This window comes from Empidonax traillii, unplaced genomic scaffold, assembly GCF_003031625.1.
Source record: "Empidonax traillii isolate 1590-97213 ecotype Southwest subspecies unplaced genomic scaffold, ASM303162v1 scaffold41:size1892772, whole genome shotgun sequence".
Classification (NCBI taxonomy): Eukaryota; Metazoa; Chordata; class Aves; order Passeriformes; family Tyrannidae; genus Empidonax; species Empidonax traillii.
In genome coordinates this window covers 1,441,273-1,464,490 of record NW_020955234.1, presented here as the reverse complement: position 1 = coordinate 1,464,490, position 23,218 = coordinate 1,441,273, and the positions used below count along the sequence as shown (strand labels likewise).

Below are 23,218 nucleotides of genomic sequence, written 5' to 3'. Positions count from 1 at the left end.
CCACATCATGCTCCAAATACAGTTTCACCAGCATTTCCAGAAGCTTTGAAAGGCAGTGTCACAACCTCACAAGAAACTATTCTAGAAGCACATAAGATTTGGGGATAATCCAGATGCCCACTGCAAGAGCTCAAAAGAGCCCTGACAGCAGGTGGTCGTGCTCCCCCAAGCCTCCTTCTCCACTCCATCATCTTTTGGGTCACTCAGAAGCAGAAAAGCCACCACAGAACGCAAGCAAAAGAAAAAGAAAGCACCTTGCACAGAATATGCAATAGACCTCACACTAAAACGGGCTGTCCCCAGCACAGAACTGTGCTGGGAAATACCCAAATTAGCTTTTCAGTCCTCGATGCTGCCACTGAATCAGTGCAGCCCACCACATGTTGGACACGGATTAACACAATGATGCTCAGGACAGCACTGGCAGCTGTGACACCACCACAGTGTGGCTGGATGTCAACCAGGCACAATCACAGCACTGTTGGCTGCAGAGCTGCTGAGGCACCCACTGGTGCCCACAGAAGTGCTGCGGGGCACTCAAACCTGAGAACAGCAAAAAAAAAAGGACGCACAAAGAAAACTGCCCAGGGATTGTCCATCTCCATCCAGGCCACCAGGTGAGCTCACCAGGAGGAGGAAGATCAACCCGCTCCAAGAGGGGCTCCATGAGGCAGCCCTTCAAAATGACAGGTATCATTCCTTAGGGAAAGAAACTCCTCCCTGCAGGAAGCTCTGTATCCGGACATTTTCGCAGCATCCTGTAAAACATGACAACAGAACCAGTATCCTGTACAACATTACAAGCAGCATTAGCTTTCTTCATCCTGCACCAAGCAGAGCTGCCTCTTGTTTTCAGACATCATTTCTGTAATGCTTTTGTAATTCAGGTGCTAGTACTTAAAAGTCCAAGCCTCCCTTTCTCTAACACGACCAGACCTAACATCTAAGCAAGCAGCCTCAAGGATCCTACCTGAAGGCAGTTTTGAGGACAAACCAATGGAAGCAATGAGCATCTTCTGGGACCAGCTCATCCCTTCTGCAGCCAGACAGATCTCGCCAGGCTCACGCTGCAATTTTCCCTTCACCGCCTTTATTTTATGGATACGCCAACTTTCTCACTGCACCTACACAATGAGGGCAGTGCACAGACGCTTAAAGTTCATCCCCTGTTGCTCAGAGGACTTTGCACTGGCTGATATAAAGCTTTTCAGCACACTCAGATACATGGCCCACGGGCTACCACAGCTGACACACACAAGGCATTCACAGAAACCACGTTTTTAAGCATATTTTTGCTCGAGTCCTTAAAGCAGCATCCTGGTACAGGAAACAAGGCAAGTGTGTCTATAAATAGATCCAGTTACCTCTTTATTTTTTAATGAAAACCCATTTCTAGATTTTACAATAGCAACTTTAATCTTTGACTTCCTGATACTCACAATTAAGCAAAATACCTCAGCTAATTTCCTACTGTGCAAAAACTGAGCTGCTTCCACGCAAGACAGTTTTTGTTTTCTTTTCTGTACCTTTCCCATATGGTCTTAAAGGATTAGCAATTAGCAGATGAAGAAAAAAAGCAAGCTAACTATACATTTCTATATAGTTTTACTGTTCCCCAAGGATCCTTTCTAGACTTATTTTTAGCTCTCCTCTGAAGTCAGAGCCGCTCAATATGACCTTCTCTCCCACCCTCCCGCAAAAGTCATCCACACACAAACTGCTGCTTCTACTTCCACACTTGAAAGTTGCCACTGGCATTACAGCTTCCTGCAGGATTTACCATTCACTTTTATGGCAGCAGTTGGGGCCCTGGGCTGTCCCAAAAGTAATGTCTGCCTTCAGTTACTCTGCGGCAAAAACAGTCCACTTAAAGGAAAATTAACCAAGTAGCAGCTACTCAGTACTTTGTGATTCCTACCAATTATTTGTGTTTCCATCAGCTCTCAGTGAATTCTCTAAGTTTGTAGTTATGTTTGAACACTAGTGGATGCCTACACATTAAATTTAGGCGCCCTGACTACTATCCCTGCCCATTATGATAATGACCTGGTGAAGCACAAAGCCATATGGTTTTCATCTTCATATCCACACTGATACCGTGACCTGTAGCTCTTACAAATGCTGCCACCACATGCCAAGAGGATACCATATAAACTGCATTCTTCCCATCCTTAAGAGCTACCTCCTTAAAAACATCAAGCCAGAAAACCAGAATTCCCCTACCATGGCAAGGCGCCCTCTGTTCTCCTATTAAAGCCTTGTCCAGGAGAAGGGTTCACCTTTGGCAGGGCAAGCAGAGCTCTGGCTCCATTAACGTAATCCCTTGGCACGCTTTCCTGCAGGATCAAAAGTCATCAGTGACGCTAGGCTCCCTGCAGAGCCCCATCCCCACTCCCACTGCGCTCCAGCCACAGGCACATGCTTCCCAGAGTGCAACCTATGCCAAGGGACTCAGGGAAAACGGAAGAAAAGACAGAAGGAAAGGAGGGGGTTAAGGGTTCTTAGGGCTTGACATCTTGGTTTAATCACTGGATTAGGACTCAGAAGCGGCACGCTGAATTTTCAAGGCTATGCACAGCTTCCTTCAGTCTTCTAAGTCTAAATCTTGCCTGCTGCTTCCATCCACAAGCCTAGAATAGGAAATGCTTCTTTCCCTCATGCCAGTGTTGATAAATACTTGGGAGGTACTCAAATATTTCAGGTCCATATAAGGACCTCGCTTCCTTAGTGTAAAAGCTGTTTATTTTCTTTGCTATTTAATTTTACGCGACTGCATCAAGGCTCTTGCTGTTTCCAGGCATTCAAAATCCCGAGGAGCAAAGGAGCAACCTGCAAATCCCATGTGCATGTCACCGCCGAAACCCTGATGCACTGAGGCAGTGAAACACCTGCATTTTTGTCATGGCACCTGCAATTTGACTCTTTCAGGAGAAACGGTTAATGAGGCGCGTGAAAATATTTGGTCTGTTACAATAAATGAGATACCAGCAGCTGAAAACGAAACAGTTGAAGAAAAACCCCACAGTAGCCTTAGCTCCCCTTGTTTTACTGGTTTCTTAAAACTTTTAAGACTACTCTAATTGTCGGGTTTATGGCCTACGTGTTACGCGTTTCATGCAAGCTATTCTTAATTATGCTCTTTAATGGAATACTTTGCTATCTTAACCCTACAGATTTGTCTTCCACAGCCTTAAAAGCTTGGGAAGAAAGTATCTGAAGGGATTACCCAGCTGCATGGCAGCCGGCCAGCATGTTCCAGGGCTGCTCCAGGTTGTCTGCCTGCCACACCCTGAGTAAAAAAAACACAACACAGAATGAACTTGGGGAGTAAAGGTAGTGTTGAAAAGCATGTTCTGTTTTCACTGGAAGAAAACTCTTTAAAAATTACAGCTTGTGGGTGTGCATATACATATAATAGTATTAAAAAAAGTGTGTGTGTGTGTGTATGTAATTGCTATTCTGGAGGACATTTTCCTAAACAAGAAATGACTGAAGGATTACCTCTGCCATCACTGAATGCCAGTTCTACCTACAGCCCAACTTACAAAGCATTTGTGTGTTTAAGTGGTGACATTTAGGGCTGACAGAAGTGCTTTCCCCCAGCATGTACAAATGTGGCTGACACCATCCAAGCCCTCTCCAACATGAGCCACATCACTCCCAGCAACGCCAACGGGGGACAAAGCCCTGACCTGCCCTGTATGCTCAGTGTGGGCTTATGGCTGCAATCCTGCACTAAACACCAAATAATTCACTTGCTTGTTAAGGCTTCAATCTTGCCAGTGTCTTTGTCAAAGGAGGGTCAAAGTAGACAGCTCCCTTCCACCAGCTGCTCTTCTTCTCCACTTTGCTTCCAATGCAGCAACTGCAACCACCATGAGAGATGTCTAAAAATCCCAAGGGGAAAAAAAAAAGTAGTCCAACCCACCACATTTACCATTCTTTTTTGAGTCACACTTAGCATCTAAAACACTTCCCAGACACGTTCCTTAATTCCATGATGTTTTTTTCCTCTAGTCGAGCTACTTGACCAAAATATAAGCCTATAAACTTCCTTGCTAATGTAGCCATAAGGCATTTATGTATTTTCCTCCCTTCCCAACTCTGCAGCCTACAAGGCCAGGAGAGATTCAGGTCTCAGACAGAAAGATAATTGCATCCAGTGGGTTTCAAAATTATGGACTGCTGTCTTTTAACAAATGCATTGACATTCCCAGATCCCAGGTTTCAGGGAAGAGCCAAAAGGACAGCAGGAGGCTGCTAATTCAACAGCAGCCAAGGTCAAGCTGTTCAGCTGAACTGGGCACATAAAACACAACTCAAACTATTTGAATCCATGCAAACATAACTTTACGATTACTGGGGCATAACCTGTTTTTGGCTGAGCTGGATGTATTTCACAGTGCCAGGTATTTTCCCTGCCCAAGCAGCTCCAGCAGCTGGAGTTAAAGCTATCCTATTCTGCCCAGGCAATTGTTGAAAATTATATTGTGAGCATTCCTCTTTGCAGTTCATCCCACAGCCAGAAAGCAGCGACATTTTGGTGGAAGACATAAAAAACTGCTACTTTTGGAGTCACCCTTTCTTGATCTGATGTTTGGTTTGTGAACCTTCTAGCAAGGGTGAAATATCTGAAGATTACAACCGGCATTTTCTCCTTCAAAACCTAACTTACCAATCTGTTGGAAGGAAAACTTCCGAGCACACGCAGCTACAGCAAAATAAAGTTGATATTTCCATACCAGTTGGATTTACAGCAGGTTTGAAGCTCTTTCAGTAAGTTTCATCATGAAAAAAAAGCCATCTGTGCCTCTCTGGTCAGATCAAAGGTTAGAATGCATCCTGAAGAAAACCATGGAAAACCTCCCAAAAGTTTTCCTTGCCCTCACCTCTGCACCACACCAGGAACACAGAACCACTCTATCTGTAACCCAACTCCAGTATCACAAATTTGCAACCTGTATTTTTCTGTCTTTCAAATCTAATACCATCAGAATAAAAAGGCATCTGGAAAATTTTAGTTTCCACACAGTCAGAGTAAATGCAAGACAGGTCAGTCTCCACATTCCTTGCTCCAGAGATGCTGGTCTAGAGCAGCCCCAAAGAGGGGTCAGGTCCTCCACAGCCAGTGCTCAGCAAGCCTGGGTTTGCTTCAAGCACTGCAGCGCATCCAAAAATCCTCCACAGGAAAAATTAACAGCGGTTTTGTTTGGGGTTTTTTTTTAACCCCCGAAGAAAAAGGACTTCTCAGAAAACCAAGACACCTGCAACAACCCAGCCGCCCGCCTCCACATCTCCCTTAAATACCGAGGCAGAGAGGAACAAAGGAAGCCTTTCACCAAAACGTGTGTTCAACATTTAAGGCTGATTTTATTGAGTTTACGAGAAACAGCTCTATTCTAACCAGCTCAAATGGGATTTCATAATCCCATAATTATTTCAGATGCTTCCAGGAAGTGCATGAAAACTCATTTTTCAAATGCATACATATATACGTGTAAATACATACAATGTAGCCCTGCATGGACTAAATTTATTTTTCGGCCTCTTCTGTGCCGGACTTGCCTGGTGATCCCCATAAAGTGCTGCATACAGGGGCAAAACCTCAAACAAACTGGCAAGCAGCTTTTAGGGAAAAAAGCTGGCTTGCAAGAATGCTCATGGGCAAGCAAAGATCTATTGATGCAGCTCAAGTGCACGGAATTTAAGTGGTCTCCCAGAAATCAGCTTATTATGCAAACAATATTGAATTTAAAAGAAAGCCTAATGGCATCAGGGTAGGTTAATTTATGACTTGTGTCTGTACAGAAGCATCTATGTAACATATTGTTGCAATTGTGTTAGAGCTATCTAAGTCCACAGCAAATCTTGCCACAAAAAGACCCAAAAAGTTCTGTGTTATTTTTTTTTTAAAGACAGATGTGACATCAGTGGGACACACACACTGACAACAGAACTTTTAATGAAATCTTATTTAATTTATTTTAATGAAAATTTAAAAAAAAAATTTAATGAAAACAGAACCATTTAATGAAATCCGTTAACAAAAAAATTTCTTTGAATTTGTTGAATGGGTCAATTTTGCAATAAATGGTTACAGCTGCATATGGTGGCATGTCTTGAAAAGTTACAAGGGACAGCAAAACAAAACAAAAATCTGTTCAATAACACAATACATTTGAATAATTTAGCCTGCAGCTTATGCAGTACTGGCAAGAGTTGCATGCTCAAGTCCTCCTATTTTTGTGCAAGAGTATGAAATATTAACAGATTACAAGGAAGCTAATTAGTACTATCATTGAGTGTAATGAGAACGGAAGTTGTTGTTGCATGACAGATGGTATTTGTTTTATATCACGTGTAAGATAAGCAAAAATCACATAAAAGTTTAGCCAGCCAAACAGGTAGATCCATAAGATCTGCATCCTGAATTGATTCCCATCCCCACCTCAAAAAAAGCCACAACCAAGTTCTACCCTAATTTTCTTCCTAATGTATACTGACCTTAAACACTGTTAGTGCTATCCTATGTTACCTAACAAGCAGAGCAACCGTATTCCATAAAAATAATTATGAATCCACACCAACATCCACACAGTGTTTCTGAAACTCAAAGTTTACAAAGGAAAGAAAAAAATCCAGCATTGCTCACCCAAAGCAATTGACTTTCCCCCCACTATCCTCCATTTTGATCAGTGGAGACTACTTTATTTATCCCTCTGTAAACATCCTCCATGACATGTATGTTACAACTACAAAGGGTAGACAATATTTTGCAAATATAAAAAAAAAAAAAAAATTCTGTGACTCAATTCCAGCTGAATCTGTATCAGAGGAGGGGTGAGGGAGTAAGCAGGATAACTGTGGTCTAAAGCTAAAGGGTTTTTATCTTCTGCCAGATAAATGAACTTTAAAAAAAAGAAAATACATTCTTAGCTACATCAAAACCGGCATGCACATTGATTTTGCCTTCCACCTCTCTTTAAATCTCCTACTTTGTCAAGTGTCCATGGAGAGGGACATCAAGGGAAGCAGCTTCCCAGGGAGCATCTATTTTCCTCTCAGTATCTAAGAGAGGGCGAATGCTAAACCATTACTTCTGGAAAAAAAAAAAAAAAGAAAAAGAAAAAGATATGTAACCAAAAATGAAAGGCAGTGTTTCACAGAAGAAGTCTTACATATTCACTGATAAATCATATGCTGATTTAGACAACATTCAGAAGGGCTGTGGGGGCAGATGGGGGAAGGCGGAGGCAAAAAAAACCCAAGAGAAAAAAGAATACTAAACTATATCCACAGGCAGAGCATACACTTACCTGCTGGGGGATGCCATTCCCTCTACATTTTACACCCTCTTTGCTCCCTTTTACCATCATTGCCACCGCCAGCCTCCCGTGGCACTGGCTACCCCACGTCCCAGTGTCCCAGCTGGCTGCTGCCGGGCGAGGAAGCGGCTTCCCCCCATGCGTGATTCAGTCTCCTTGAGGGATGTGCTGCATTGTACCGGGTGAGTCATCCCAGAGGTATTCTGCACATTACAGCCCCAGCCGGGCCATTACTCATTCGCAATATCCTCCCGGCTCGGAGAGCACAAGCGCCCGCATCGACCAAAGATCCTCGCTTCCCCACCCCGGTTATAGGCTGGAAAAAAAATAAAATGATTATGATACAACCCCCATAAACCCGTAACGGGGGCGTTCGGCAGCAGCTGACGGGGCAAACGTGCTGCCCTGAGGTGCGGCACCCCCTCGCCCAGGACTACAAACAGGTCCAAAGTTGAGTGCAGGTGTCATATCCTCTGGTAAACCCGTCAGCACTTTAATTCCCCCAAAGCTGCTAACGCAGCGCCGGGACCAAGGGTCCAAACAACTCAACAGGCCTAGAGGAAGCACTCAGCCTCCCAAGGTATCTGCCTCCATGGCAAGTTTTAATGGGATTTTTAATGGGATTTTAAATACTTCAAGCTTGCAACAAGTTGGTATTTCTAAGCATCACCCTACAGATCCTGGTGTACCATACCCTTGCAGGCAGCCCACGCTACTGAAGTGCCAACACACCAACATCCCGACACACGAGTTTCCCTTTGGACAGCTGGTCTCAAAGCGCTGCCTTGCTCCTCAAAAACTTTCCTAACTGCTGGAGCTCCTCAGAGCTCAGCCAGTGTGTTGTGTATGTCCCCCCCCCAAGTTATATGATCATCCCTAAACACCCTCTCATTAAAGCAGAAATGTTGCTCAAGAGCTGCTTCGGCACCGATGACGAGAATAAAAATTGTGACACTGGGGCTCTGAAAGCAGCTTCTAAAAATACTTGTCCAGTTTCTGAACTAATCTATGCTGATGATTAGTTGGGCGGGGAGAAAAAAGCTAACTTAAGTGTTTCCAGGCTCAGCTGCTTCTGCCTTCCTTAAATCCAACCTGTTTTAACCCTGATTTGGCACGGAAATTACTTTTTTTCCAAGATGGAGAATGGTGAGCACCCGAAAACACCCTTTAGGAAAGGTGCATCTCCACTTTGGAGACATAATAACCTAAACTCACACACACTCTTAAAAAAACTTCAACCTTGGACCACAGAAATGCTAAGCATGAGACCAACAAGGCTTGAACCCAGCTTCAGTGCACAGACACTGGGCTGCACAGAGGATGCTGAGGACATCTGAGGGGGCTGGATGGCCTTTAAAGGTCTCTTCCATTCCAAACTATTTTATGATTCTATGACATACAGAGTCACCAGCACTTATTCACTGCTCATCTCCAGCACTCCACGAGCACATGTGCAGGTGTAGCTGCAGGCACTTATTTGCAGCTTGGCTGGATTTTTTCATGACAGTGGAATCAAGCTACACTCCAAAGCCATGCTGAAGGCACCAGGCAGCATGTTAAGTTTGTTATAGTGGTATCAAGTGACAGCTGCATTTACTGTATTTCAATATAGAACATAAAAGGGTCTTTAATTTAATGGGTAAAGAGTACTGTGTTGGTAGTGGTGCATTTTCAGCTGATGGGTAGCTCTTTAGTCAGAGTACCATGCTATGCAAGCAATTAAGAAAATGTTTTTTTTTTTTTTTTTACAGTTTTAATTGCACATCCCCAGTCCACTTCTAATCCTATCCAGTCTTACTAAAATTTGCTGCTTCACATTCCTCTTCAGGCTCTACAGCAGCCCTGCTTCTACCATCCAATGCTTGAAGCAGCAGCCATCAGCTCTGTTCTCAGCTGTCTCCAGCAGGAACTCAGCACACAACTCCAAGGTAACATCAGCCAGAAAAAAATGAAAAAAAGCTGCCTGGCACTTTTCGCTGCAAGTCCAGTTTCTAAAGCTTTTCTCCCAAGGGACAGAAGATGAAATTAACCTCCCTGTGTTAAGACAAAACTATCTCTGAATATGCTGTGTTGTAATCATGTTTTTGAAACAATAATCCTGAGTGGTTACATCTCCCCAAAGCCTCCCCGTTTTCTCGCCTTTCTACTGCTCCGCAGACCATCCTGCCACTGATCCTCCTAGAAACTCAAGACTCAGCACACGGAGAGACTCAGGACCATCAGAAGGTTTTTATGGAGAAGCAGCATAACAAACATGATTCCAAGATTACACATCACATGGAAAAGTCATCCCAGGGTACCAGGGAACACCGTCTCACAGCTGCCACGGGGCAGCTCTCAGCTCACAGGGCTGGGTTGATCCATGACCTGGGTATTCTCTGCAAAGCTGCCTGTTTGCTGGTCTGCCCAGGGTCAGGAGAAACACTCTGCATGTGAAAATGCAAGACAGAGAAAAGCTCTCTGTTACAAATGTTACAGCGTGCTCAATCCACAGCGATGCAAATAAAGCCCTCACCTCCTGTCTACACTGAGAAGCTGTTGCATCAGTCAAGAAGAAGAACGCCCACTTCATTCAGGTGGCTTCAAGCCCTGCTCCCAAGGGTTTTCTCCGAAAGGAAGTAGGTAGCAAGTCACCAGATCAGCATTAACCAAATCACTGGTTGGGTTCTCATGTTCTTTAACCTTTGCACATGTTCTTTAACCTTAAGTCTAAGTTAGCAAACCTCAGCTCCAGTGTTGGCAGTGCTGCTGCACTTTTTCCTTAAATTATTATTATAATAATAATCATTATTTTCCCCTTCAAATATTAGCACGTCCAGTAGATTGCACACCCATCCCCACTAGCTCAGTGCTACAGTGAAATATCCTCTAAAGCCTTCCTGCGACTCCTACCTTGGACTGGCGAGGGGCTGTGCCAACACGCAAACATTTCCCCCGTTTCCCAGCGAGGTGCACACTGCTACGGGGTTTTGCTATTAGAAATCCAAAGCAAACACTGCAGCTGGAGAGCCAACAAGGCGGTGGATCTGCCTTTTGCTGCCCACCTGCCAACTAGCAAGCACGGTTCAAAGAGCTGAGACTGTGGTCGGAGGGAGAGGAGCCCGTTTTCACTGAGGCTGCTGGATTACTTGTGGTGAGGAGAAAGAAATCTAGCCACCTTGTTAATGCCAGTCAAGCTAATGGGCTGACCTTCTGCAGCACAACATTTAACATGGTGCACGGGACCAAGCCTGACAGCTTGTGAACCCGGCAAAAGGATGTTTCAGTACATAATTCAGCACATAAGCAGCGTAAGGCTTTTGAGTACCTGCAGCCCCAGGTCTGTATGGGGGACACAAACTTGTCACGCCTCATCATCTGGGAACACCAGGGAACCTATCTCAGGTGTAGCACTCAAGATTATCTACAGAATATTGCCTACACATTGCTTACTGTGCCTTGTGAGAGGTAAAGAATGTCGCTTTTCTCCATTTTTAACTAAAACACCACAACAAAACAAAACAACACCCCCCCAAACAAACAAACAACAAACCCAAACAAAAGATTTTATAGACAGGGTCGGTGTAGCTTTATGCCTAGCACTTCAGAGGCACCCACTGCACTCATGCTGTCCTTGTTGCCCACAAAGCTGTCTTGAATACAGCGTTCATTAAGAATTGTGTTGTAGGGAAGAGCAGGATGTATGGCAAAAATAGGGGAAAGGGCACAAAAGTAGATCCTCAGGAAGGACTCAAACACTTGATGATGTGCTTGGGGCTGCTGAACATTCTGGGAGCACTGAAATGTTCCTCCCTACATATCATTATCCATGTTTTCTCTATTTTCCACGTCACTCTCACGGATGAATGGACCTTTGTACATATGGATGACACCAAAAAAATGACCCCAGCATAGATGGTATTTCCAGCCAGGATGCAGAGAGGCTCCGGGTGGAGGCCATATGGATTTAATTTTCCTGCGGAGAGATCAAAGGAGAGCGCTCAGAGTGTCTTACTCGACTCCAAATAAACATCTATGACCAGAAAAGAGGTTACACAAATGACATGCATCGAGCTCCTCTGCGCCGGAAAAGCCTCATGTGCTTTGCTTCTAATTAAACCCTTCCTCCATGGCTCCTAATTGATACCTGGACAAACAGCTGTAATATACTCCAGGAAATCTAACCCTGTACTTTGCTTTACTTGTGTGACATGGACTCAATCAACGCAGGGCACGCTGCAAACTTTCATTTTCCTGATAGAAAACTGATTAAAAAAACCTGAAATAGCAAGGCCTTCCTCCTCCCTGTTTCTGCACTTTAATACTTAGCTCAAAGTCGAAGTACTTCACGTGGGAATCTTTTAACCACTGCATCTTTGCTTTCTCCTTTTCTTTTTTACCATGCAAGTATTCTCAGACTAATTATGCACATCCTAGACAACATATATCCAGTTTCTTGTCTTCTCCAGTTTCTTCCTTCTAGATTTCCAATCATCTTTATGCTCTTTGAGGGCTGGTTATTTCTTTTGCAAAGCCCCCATACCAGGACTCCATACTCCACACCAGAAGCACCTGCAAAAGCAGACGAAGAAGAAAGCACCACGATACAATAACCTTTATCCACCTACATTTCTAAATTCACTGAAAACTCCCACAGAACCATGTTGACCAGCTCCAAGCTTATACTCCTCTCAATCTGATGCTGACTGCACCTCCTGTCAGCCAGTTTTGCTGGGGCCTGACTTGAGCTAACCAGCTTAAATTTCCAGGATCACTCTGCTTCTCCTGTCAGTGTTAGCAAAACATTATCTTGCTCTTAAGATGTACCTTGTCCAGCTCTTTCCAGTGCTCTTGGGAACGATCTGCTACTTTTTGGACTTAAAGGATGATGGTTAACGCTTATGATTCTACTTTCATTTCTAGTAGCGTGGGAATTACTGCTCATACATGAGAGTGATCCTCTCAGTCTGCTTCCGTCAGAGCACAGAAAACAACACCGGGCAGGCTTCCCCTCCTGTATGGAGCACTGCAAGCTTCACCATGCCTGCCCTGGATCAGGACATTCAGCATTAACTACTTTTTACAAGGGCATGCAGCGATAAGACAAGGGGGAACGGGTTTAAAGATGAATGAGGGCAGGTTTAGATTAGACATTACGAATAAATTCTTACTCAAGAGGGTGGTGAGGCACTGGCACACGTTGCCAAGAGAAGATGTGGATGCCCCATACCTGAAGGTGTCCAAGGTCACGGTGGATGGGACTTTGAGCAATCTGGTCTAGTGGAAGGTGTCCCTGCCCATGGGAGGGACTTTGGAACTAGGTTAAGCTTTAAGGTTCCTTGCCACTCAAAACCATTCTACGGTTCCACGATTCTATTTCCTAGCTCTGTGATTTTATTAAGTCCTCTAGCAGGCAGCACCAATGCCTTTGGTTTCCTCTGGCCAACTGTGTGCTTCTCCTAACCTCTACTTTGTTCTCCCTGCAGCCAGCCTTCCTGTTTACATCTCCACCGTCGCTTCCCTTGGAAAGCCGGAGGGCTTCGGAAAAAAAAAAAAAGAAAAAAAAAAAAAAAGGACAAACAAACAAGCGCTTCCTCAAGATGCTGGCAGTTGCGTGACTGCGCCTCTCTCCTCCTACCACCGTCCTTTGCCCGGTCACAACAGCGTCACATGCATTTAACAGCTCGCATTTCCTGCGATCTAAATGCTAAAAGATGTGATGGTGCAAAGCGCCTGCTGGTCATATCACTGGCAAGAGGCGTTCTGCTTGCAGAGAACTCAGTCCAGGGGGATCACCTTGGGGTCATCCTGTATTCTCACTCTGGCAGGTGAGGATGAGCTATTCAACATGCTGCATATTCGTGTTCTCACACCAGTTCCTTCCAAAAAGGTTCAGTATAGTGACAGCTGGAGTCCTCCGGCACCTGAAGGAGGCTGAAGCCTCCCAGGGTCTTTCCTTGTAGCACCAAAGATGGTGAAGGAGCTTCTCATCCTGTACCCATCAGGGTTTTTGGTGCACTCAGGATCAGCTGGGAGCTGCCATCTCAAATCTCCTGGAATACCATAACATCAATGCCCCCCATAAGGCCAAAAAACCTGCTAAGCAAGAGCTTATGCAAATCAACTCATTTATTGGGCCACAATATTGTTTAAAATGATAAAAAAAATGAATACCGAAGAAAAGTAACATTATCTCCTTGTGGAAGATCTGTGAGAAGAAAGCATTTACCTTTTCTCTTTGTGTAAAGCCCCATCTATACCATAATTGCCCAATTCCAACAAATTATTACAGTAATATCTACAAGGGAAGAAGAAGACACACCCTGATTTTTTTTTCCTAACTTTTCACTGGATTTTTGTTGTCTCAAGCTCTGTTACAACCAATCCATGCATGTTCAGCACATGATAATGAAACCACAAGTGTTTATCTCAATCCAAAATGGCTTCCTTTTTTTTTCTTCTCCCCTTAAACTCAGATTTAACTATGGTTTTAATTTCTGTTTACCAAGGTCACAAAATTGACAGGAGATGCACGCTCACCCTTTGATGCCCCATTATACAAACTTGGTTTTCTTTTTCCTCAAGGCAGTTTGATCCAGTTTTAAGTTTGACTTCCTCGCTTAGGCTTTGCCTGCCTCTGCCACTACTTCCACTAATTTTGCAGAAAGAGAAATTATAGCAAGGAAGAGCCTTGGTCTTGAGATGGGTCGCTGCTGCATTCGTGCAAAGGGAGGGCAGCTCCACGCCCAGCACTCCACTGTGATGTTTTGGCTCCCAGAAAAGACAGTAGTGAAAGACTGACATGTCAAGACTGCCCTGCAAGGCCTTATTTTGCACTAGAAATTCATGTTCAGAGAAAAGAGTGATGGCTTTGCAGCTTTTCGGTCTCCTAAGGGAGAGACATATGCACGCACTGCCCAAAAGCAAGATGAATACAAGCTCTGCTAAACAGTTCTCACCATGATGGGAAATCACAAGTTGACAAGATGTCTGAAAAAAACCTGTCAAATAAACCCCCTCATCCAAGACTCTCTGAGGCAGATCAAGTGCTATCTCCAGTATTAATCTGCACGGTGGGGTAAAGACCAGCAGGATGCTCCTTCATCCAGGGATGCCTTTTATTAATGTTAGCACCACGAGGAGGCTGGTGCCCAAACTGTGCTTCCTCCACTGCAGGGACAGCCCTGGAAGCTACCAGGCCAAGGCTGTGAAGATGTTCTGAGATATCAATGCAATCCAGTGCATCCCAACACAGAAATCTGAGGCAGGGCCAGAACGAGCAGTGAGTTACTGGTCCAGCTCCAATGGATTCAGTGACGGAGTCAGATGATGACAGCTCCAATCGAAATAGAAAGCTGAGGGGGAAAGCCAGTTACTCATCCAAACCCAGTGCTCTCCCTTGGAAGTACATGTATGATGCATACTATAGTTTTTGAGATGGGAGAAATCTTCTCCTGTCTTCACCCTGTCCAGATGTGCCTGGGCTGTAACGAGTCCATGGAGGATTTGGGAGTTCGGTCCTCATCCAACACACAGGCGCACGCACGTTTTAGGAGGAATACATTTACATGCGCACATTTAACGCATATATTTAAAAACTGTGCTGAGATAAGCTAACAGCAACAAAAGTTAGTAGTGTAGTGGCTGAAAAGACTGCCTCCATCCCATTATGACAAGGCAACACAAGAGCTGGGTGTAGAAAATGGGCACTTCTCTGTTGACTAACACTCAACCTTGCTAATAAATTAGGTGGAAATCTGCGGTCTCAAGAGAAAGCCCAGATGCAGCGGCATTCCCCTTCCAGGAGTCCAGCTCACACTTGGACAGGAGACCTCCAGATGCACTCAAAACCAAGTAAATGAAGTCTAGCTGAAACAATGCTTCGCCAAAACCAACATGAAGACAGTGACCTCTGCAATTTGGTGCTACTTGCAGATGTCCTAAAGGATGCCATCAACTATGTCATAGAAAAGGTACTTTAACCCCTGGCAGTGATTCATCAAGATATTTTTTCTAGCAAAAAAAGCCTTATTACTGAGGGGAGGGTTTCCTATTATTTGCAGGAAAATTCAGAAGAGAACAAGTAGATACTAATTTGTTGAAAAGACAGATAAACATGTACAGGAAATACTTCTGTGAAGGTCCTGATCCTCTAAAGATTAACAATCTACAGTACTGGAGACAAAACCATGACACTGAGGAAATAACGAACTATAAAAACAGGAAGAAGTGGAAGTTTATTTTTTTTATGTTATTTTGAGGGAATATTTGTTTTTCTGAAGCTTAAGATACCAGCAAAAGCCTCCATCTGCAGGTCACACTATTCTCTATACAAAAGCAGCTGCACAGAGTTTCCTCACCCAGGTCCCCAGAGCTGTTGGATGGGGAGGCCATCCTGCACATTACAGACCCGCTGCCTCCCTAACCAGCATTGTTATTCAGTTTTCACCTCATCTAAAATCATTACAAGTTGTTGCATGGACGGTGTTCTGTCCGTGACGCCAATAAATCAAGTTATTTTGCTGTTGCATTTCCCCCCCCACAGCCAGAGGACTGGGTGCTCCCTCCAGATATGTATTTTGGTATATTTACTCTAATAATACTAAGGTAGTACTGCTTGGAAATGAAGGGTTTTGCCACTCATGTCTTATACCTAAGTTATCTCCAGTGAGTCAGGCTGAGGCACAGCACTGCCCAGGGGTCTCCTGCTGTTAAAGGAGGTGGGGAGTGTAGGAGACAGGGACACCACATCCATTTGTCTTCACCCAGGATCTTTTTGAAGCAAATTCTCCACCTTTTCCCTGCAAAAGCCTAAAAGAAATTTAGATAATTCCCACAGAAGCCAATGCTACACACATGCACTGAGTGCCAACCTAAAAGCAGAATGAAGCTCACATCTGCCTGCAGAATTCCCAGAGCACGAAAAGCCAACAATGCAGAAAATAAGTTTAACTTAACCCGAAAGAAAGGTTTAAGTATTTATTCTCCTAATATGTCCTCTTCACTTCACTCTTTAGTACCATTTATAGTTGAATTATTTTTGTCCACTGAAAGTGATCCCTTTGAACTAGGGCATTTGTAGTTTAGGGAATATAATTAAATTTCCACGTTAGTTAGCGGATGTTAGTTAACTATCAGGGGGGAAATGATCTACATTAAAAAAAGACAAGTACAATCAGCTTTTCACTTGGATCTGACCTCTACCCCAACTGGAACGAAGATGTAGATACTATTTGTATGTTTACTTTGTGGAACATTTGTACAAATATATAAGTATCTACATATTAGATTGCATATTAAGCATTTAATTTTTGTTTGACACAGAATATACCAAGCCACGTGTCTTCTGGTTTTGTATCAAGTAGAACTATGACACTACGGTCAGTAGTGAGTACCTGCCTTTTGCCAATTCACATTCCCTTTCCACGTGATACCTTCCATTAAAATCCTCTAATGAGCTGCTGCACATTCAACAGACCACCTGTTGCCTTTGCTATCTTTTGGTTTTGTCTCTCGTGTGTCCTAATGTACCAGGGCTTTATGAGACCAAATGTTCTACACCGCCTTGTAGCTCCTCGTATTAACTACTGGTATTGGTAATTAAACATCTCACGTCAGTTACAAGCAGAAATTGGAATAATAATAATAACACAGAGACAGAGCCCTTGAGCACCAGCTTCTAGGAAATCACTATCAAGACTGTTAGAGTTTATGCCTCTCTTGCCGATTAAGTATTTGAGGTGGACCTGTATACAATGCTCACCAAGGCTCTCTAAGCTTTGCACTCTGAAATGCCACGCAGAAATGTCATTTCAACCTTGAAATGACACCCAGATAATCCGGCTTCACCTCTTCTTTGCTCTAGACGAAGATGAAGGAATGAGTTGCCAAAAATACCTGGGCAGTACTTCCACAAAAATATCAAACTTTAACTCCTGCCATTCAGGTAGATCATCAGGTGAGAGCCAATCCCCAAGAGATACATCTCTCATCTGCCAATACCCAAGAGATACTTTCAGAAGTCACAGACTAGCTCTTCAAGTCCCTGTCTTCAAAGCACATAAAAATAGCATGAAGTAAGACAAAAGCAAACTAAAATGCTGGCTGCCTTGTCCAAAGCAGGTTTTCAAGCTTTGGCACCCCTGGTGACAGAACACTTTGGGTCCAGGACAGTTGTAAGGCAGCTGACACTTAAAGTATTGAATATTTCTTCTTCTATAGCATCTCACGGTTTCTTGGCTTTCCACAGCCCTGGCTGGGGTGTTTTCTGCCTTATTCAGTAAATCCACCAGTGTTGGAGGTCCATGGGTACTAGAACGCCAATAACACCAGAAATAAAATAAAAACTAATAATAAAGTCAAGCAGCTTCAAAAATCTTAATGGCACTTACAGACTGTGGACTCTCCTGCCAACCAAGGTAGTAAGGGGAAGGCTGGGCTCTGGTGCCAGGGACCCCAGATGCCCATCACGCCTATAACGACCAGCTGTTGCCAGGATGGAGTATGGTACAGGGACTATTTCAAAAATCCCACTCCTGGAGAGGGCTTGGGACTTCCCTGTGACCCTCTACCAAGCACTGCAAGTTCCATGTGGCTCCTCACTTGCTTTCCTGAAACGCTGCTGAGAAATGGGCAAGGATGGCTCTACTGAGCATAGCGGTGCTCACACCGTTTCCAAAGAGCTGGTTTTATTAACTTCAACCTGCTAACAGCTGGCAAGGCAATAATCTGCATCCATGGGCTGCTGAAAGTGCTCCATATCCCACTGAGATTTGTAGGGATAAAATTCAGTTTTTCCTTTGATAGGGAGTAATTCTTGCTCGGTGCCACAGTGCTTGTTCGGGCAGGCTTTCTATTCACCTGGGGCAAGCACGCTCTTCATGCTTAATTAGATCACATCCCAGGCTAAAACACTTAATAGTTAATTGAAACTTTGTGCCAACCTATGGTCTGCTCATGTGCATGTCTCTCATGCCTCGTGTAGTGGAAGTCCAAGGGTGGGAGTGCATTATGGGGTGGGGACAAGGTTTAATTTGAGCCAAAAGGAGTAACACGTTCAGCACAGTGCCGAGCTAAAGAAATGAAAATAAAATGAAAATCCACTCTGCCACAGTCCTGCTCCGTGACACAAGCAGACCAATATACGCACGATCCATAATGCAGAGGAGAGCTAAAAAGTGTTGACAAAACTAGAGGCACAACCACGGACAACACAAGCCAAGTCTGCTGTGCTTTACAAACCTGTACAAGCCTTGGAGCTACCCCAACAAGGCACTCTTGACAAAACCAAGGCCATTCTGCAGAGGGAAGTTACCACACACAGAAGCAAGTATCTTTCTGAAGCACAGAAGAGGTTAGTGTATTTAACATTGTAATTAGATCATGAATGACGAAGCTACAGTGTCACAAAAGAAACTTCCTGTAGTTAAAAATTAAAACATTCCAAAATAAAATGAATAGAAGGACTGGGTTTTAGCCTTTTAGGTATTTCCTTCCCCATATTTAAGGTCTTTAGAAGTTTATAAAGGTCATATTTAAGTTTTCAGAATAAGTTAAACATCAAACAGCAAGAACATGTACAAGCTGTGAACAAGCACAATCCTTTCAACTTTTCTTTATTCAATTAAGTGAAGAAACTCATTCATGTTCCCTGCAATGCAGCACCTTCTGATGAGCCACACTTTCCCCTCTGTCCAGTTGCGCATTTTCTCTGGGTTTTAAAAATTTACCTTTGCTGTCAAAGGAGTTTCTAAATCCCCTTTGAGAATGATGCAGCAAGAGATGCCTGAAACAGGTGCTCAACCGAGGATGATTCCACTGAAGCCATGCAAGGAAAAACCCTACTCTGCTATGTCACCAACTTAGGGAGCTGTAAGGACATCTCTGGCAATCTACAGATAGGACTTTTCCTGGACCTTATATAATACATCCTTGGGAAAAAGATCATAAACTTTCCAAGTGTCCTGCTGTCCAGAATTTGAAGCTGAACATCAAATCAGCAAAACACCCTAGTGGGTTACTTCCTTTCATTGATGAAGACTTACAGCTTTCAACTGTCTCGAAAAGCACGACATAACAGGAAAATTCACCTCTGGATTAAAAAAAAAAAAACAAAACAACAAAACAAAACCAAACCCCAACAAACTTTTCTGCATTTTCTGTACTTGTTGCAAGAGATCTCGGGCAGAGCTTTAGGCACCAGACAGTTTTCTCCTAACACAACACCACTTCTGTGAAACACAGCACTGCTCCCTGCATTGTTTGCTCTGCACTGTGGACTTCCACGCTGCACGTCCCTCCTTGCCAACCGCAGCCATCCGTCATGCTTCACTTGCCTCTCCCTGGCTATTTACTTAAGGCTGGGTACAGCCAGGAATTCCTTCGCGTAACAAAGTGTACAAACGTGCTTTTATGCGGGGCATTTCGATGCTGGAGAGTGCTCTCTCAAGGAGTTTCCCCTTTTCTGCCATGAGGAGCCGGTTTTACTCAGCAGCTCAGGGACCAGCAGAAGTTTCTCGCTGACAAAAGTCATATGCAGAAGTAGAGGAAAGGGGATGAACGTTTATTCCATCCACCTAAGGAAACGGGAGCTTAAAAGAGCGGTTGGGTATTTTTGAGAGCTTTCTTTAATTCAAGAACTTGCAAAAACCCCAAGCAACCCTCTCTCTTGAACCATTCTGTAAACAGGGGTTCAGTGTGACTTTCTGCTCCCCGCCACAAAGCAGAGTTGCCTTTCCTTTGGGAACATCACAGCAACTCAACACTGCCACGGAAATGCACAAAACTGGTGATGTTGTACCTCTGGAGTCACCTAAAGATGCACTACTATTGTGCATCTGGGTGATATCACGCAGGTAAAGCGATGAGGATGAACCCAAGGCATCCAGGCTTGAATTAGCAGTTGAGGCAGAAGCCAACTAACACACTGCTGGGCATCTGCACCCTGCAGAATCCAGAAAGGAAGACATGATAAGGCTTAACAGGCAAGAAAAAGGCCAGGTGCTCTGTATCTGGTAAGGAATGCACCTCTGAATGATGAGCCAATGAAGATTCATCACATCTGACACTGGAAGGCACCATCTGCAGACAGGAAGAAGATTCACTTCTCCTGGTCTGAGAAAAATCCAGTCACCGTCTTCCTGTGCTCCCCGTAGCAAGGGATGACCCAACTGGCCCCTATTCACATCGTGGCAGTTAATAAAACCATAACCTGGAATGAACCAGTACAAAAAATGTGGGTTTTCTGCTGACCTATAACCAATTAAGATAAATTTCTCTGCCATCCTATCCTTGCCTTCTCTCCCCACTGCTCTCACTACATGCAGGGATGTTTACTTTAACATACACTGCAGAAAAAAAAATCTAGTGCTAGGCACGCTCAAAAGTAATGTTGGTAGTTATTTACCAAGCATTTTTTAATACATGCTAAGATTTGGACTGTCCCTTTCATAAAAAGACGAGAGGATGTGAAGGATCTTTGAAGCTCAGTTCTCAGCTGAAGGCCAGTTAATGCTGACCATCTGAAGAGACAACCTCTTCCAGGCACAGGCATGTTCCCTACAACCACCAGCAGCAGCTTTCAGCTAGATCCCTGGAAGTCCAATAGTGAGCCCTTTATAGCATTAATCACAACAAACAGCATATGTTATATATTGTCTCCAACTGCTCCTCAGACGACTGGTCAGAGACAACAGATCCAGATGCCTCTCCCAAAGCAGCTGGGTTTTCCCACCCTTGCTTACAGGGCAGGGGTTGCTTTAATACTGGACAAAGGCAGCACTCCACTGCTTTAGATATCCATACCATGAGTAGGTACAGCCAGGGCTCACTACCTGTGATCCAAAGCAGGTGATCAGCGGGAGAAGGTCCAACTAGGGATGCTCATTTTTAGTCCCACCTCTACCATTTATACCTCAAGAAATCAGAGCAACCCCTTCCTTGAAACATGTACAGGCAAGTGCTACTTGCAGTTGAGTATTTTCAGGAAGGTACCAGACTCATGTAGAACCACAGCCCGGTAAATGGTCTTATGAAAAATTCTTCTTCCCATTCCTGCAGCAGAGAATAAGCAGAAGAGGGAAACAGTCTAGTATTGAAATTTAAATGCTGAAACAAAGGACATATTTTCCCCTGTATCATCATACCCCAAAATCAACACAGAAACATTAGATACACCTGTAATCCAATGAGAACTGATTCAGAAAAGCACCTTGTGTTTTTATTGCTTTAATCACTGCAGAACATGGAGAGCATTTGGCCAAGACAGGCAAACCCAAAGCACTAAGTGCTCTCCTGCTCACTGCTATTCCCCTTTGGTTTTCTTCTAAGTCAGCACTGAGAAAGCAAATTAGGCTTCCAACTCTCAACCCCTTACAATTGCATGAGATTCATGGCACCGACTCCAGAAGTTTATATATTTTCTTTTTAAAACATGAATGGGAAAGTGTACACAAACACCCTTCTTTCCCCATCCCTTCCTTCCCATAAGGAGGGCTGTTTGTTTTTTTATTTGACCTTATGAAAGGTTGGGGAAGCTATTCCACCAATACTCTGATAAAGGTAGCCCACGCTTCCTTACAGATATAGCAAAGGGAAGGAGGAAAAAAAAAAAAACCCAACCACCAAAACACCCCCACCAGCAACAAAGCTGCTGGATGTATTTTTTCATGACTTTTGTACAGAACAGTGAATTTTATCAACAAATTAACCCAGTTTACAGTTCACTTAGAGCCTTCCTGAACAGGAAAATATAGAGTACATGAATGCAGAGGCACTAGGCACTGTGGAATCTCAGTTGTCCACATCCAAACCCTTGTATTCAAGATAAAAACACCTCAGACGGGGCTTTTTTGTTGCTTAGAGGGGTTTGGAATAAAGCGGGGGGGTGGTGGTTGATTTTCTGCATGCCTTGGAAATTTATTTCAGGAATCTTGTTTAAAGGCGTGCATGCAGAACCAAACCAAATGAATGGCTGGTGGCAGACTTTGTTAAGCCATAATTTTATTCATTCACAGGTTGTGATTTTAAAGGGCTCCTCGACCGCTCGCCAGAGGAGGATCAGCACAGCTGAGGTCAACAGGAACACCAACCGCTATCTCCACACCCCAAAACTGGGAGACCCTGGCTAGATCTTGGCCCCCGGGTACATGAGCATTTTTGGGATCCAATAATAAATCTTGGAGACAAGCAAGAAGATTTTTAGTGTTCAAGCACAGGAGAGGAGCTGGGTAAAAACATCACTGCACATATATTTTAAGATCATCCAGCCTGGCATCATGCAAAGACAAACAATGCAATCCCAGGACCAACAAATTCTTTTGGAGTTCCATCCAAGTCATCAAAATAAGTATATTTCTTGCTCCCATTTATGTGCTGTCTCTTAATCATTTCTGCACATACCACATACTTAAAATCCTAACTTTTAGGTGGGGGAAGAGCATCCTCCCCCATGTAAACATCAAGTCGAACGGATAAAATCCCCCACCTTCCTCCTGATTCTGCCCATCCGCACAACTCTGCATTTGGAAGGATTTTAACCAAAAATGGTCACTTATCCAGACAGACTGACCTGGGAAGGTTTAGGACTTCTGAGGAAGGGCAAGGCTTTAATGACTAACAAACAAACCTGAGGAACTTCTCAAAAAACAAACAAAAAAAAAGGGCTGACATTTATCATACAACTTGTTTTAGGAACCACTGTAAAAAGGCACATCACTGACCTGATAAGATCTTCCAAACCAGTGGAGTTTATGTATACATAGGCACAAGGGGAAATGGTTTATTTGGGCTTTAAGGTTCTTCCTGCAGGATGCAGTGTTTACAAAGGGTATTTCTAGAACTTCCTCATTGCATTTGTGAGATCATGCTCTCCGTAAGCCTCCAGCTCATCTCCCCACCAGCCTGCCCCTCTCCTA

The 23,218-nt window shown here is 43.9% G+C and overlaps 1 protein-coding gene across 2 annotated transcripts in view; it reads right to left on the bottom strand.

The window, feature by feature from the left end:
* SPRED2 (sprouty related EVH1 domain containing 2) overlaps window positions 1–23,218 on the bottom strand; it is a 61,280-nt gene that overhangs the window by 27,551 nt on the left and 10,511 nt on the right. Inside the window, exon 1 of one of the 2 annotated variants that reach the window (XM_027878418.1) lies at window positions 7,317–7,641. The exons of the other annotated variant lie outside the window; for it this stretch is intronic. Within the exon in view, the coding sequence (XP_027734219.1) occupies window positions 7,317–7,333 (17 nt within the window). The 5' untranslated portion in view covers window positions 7,334–7,641. Of the gene's footprint in view, window positions 1–7,316; window positions 7,642–23,218 lie in introns of those variants that run through there. 2 annotated transcript variants of the gene reach the window in all.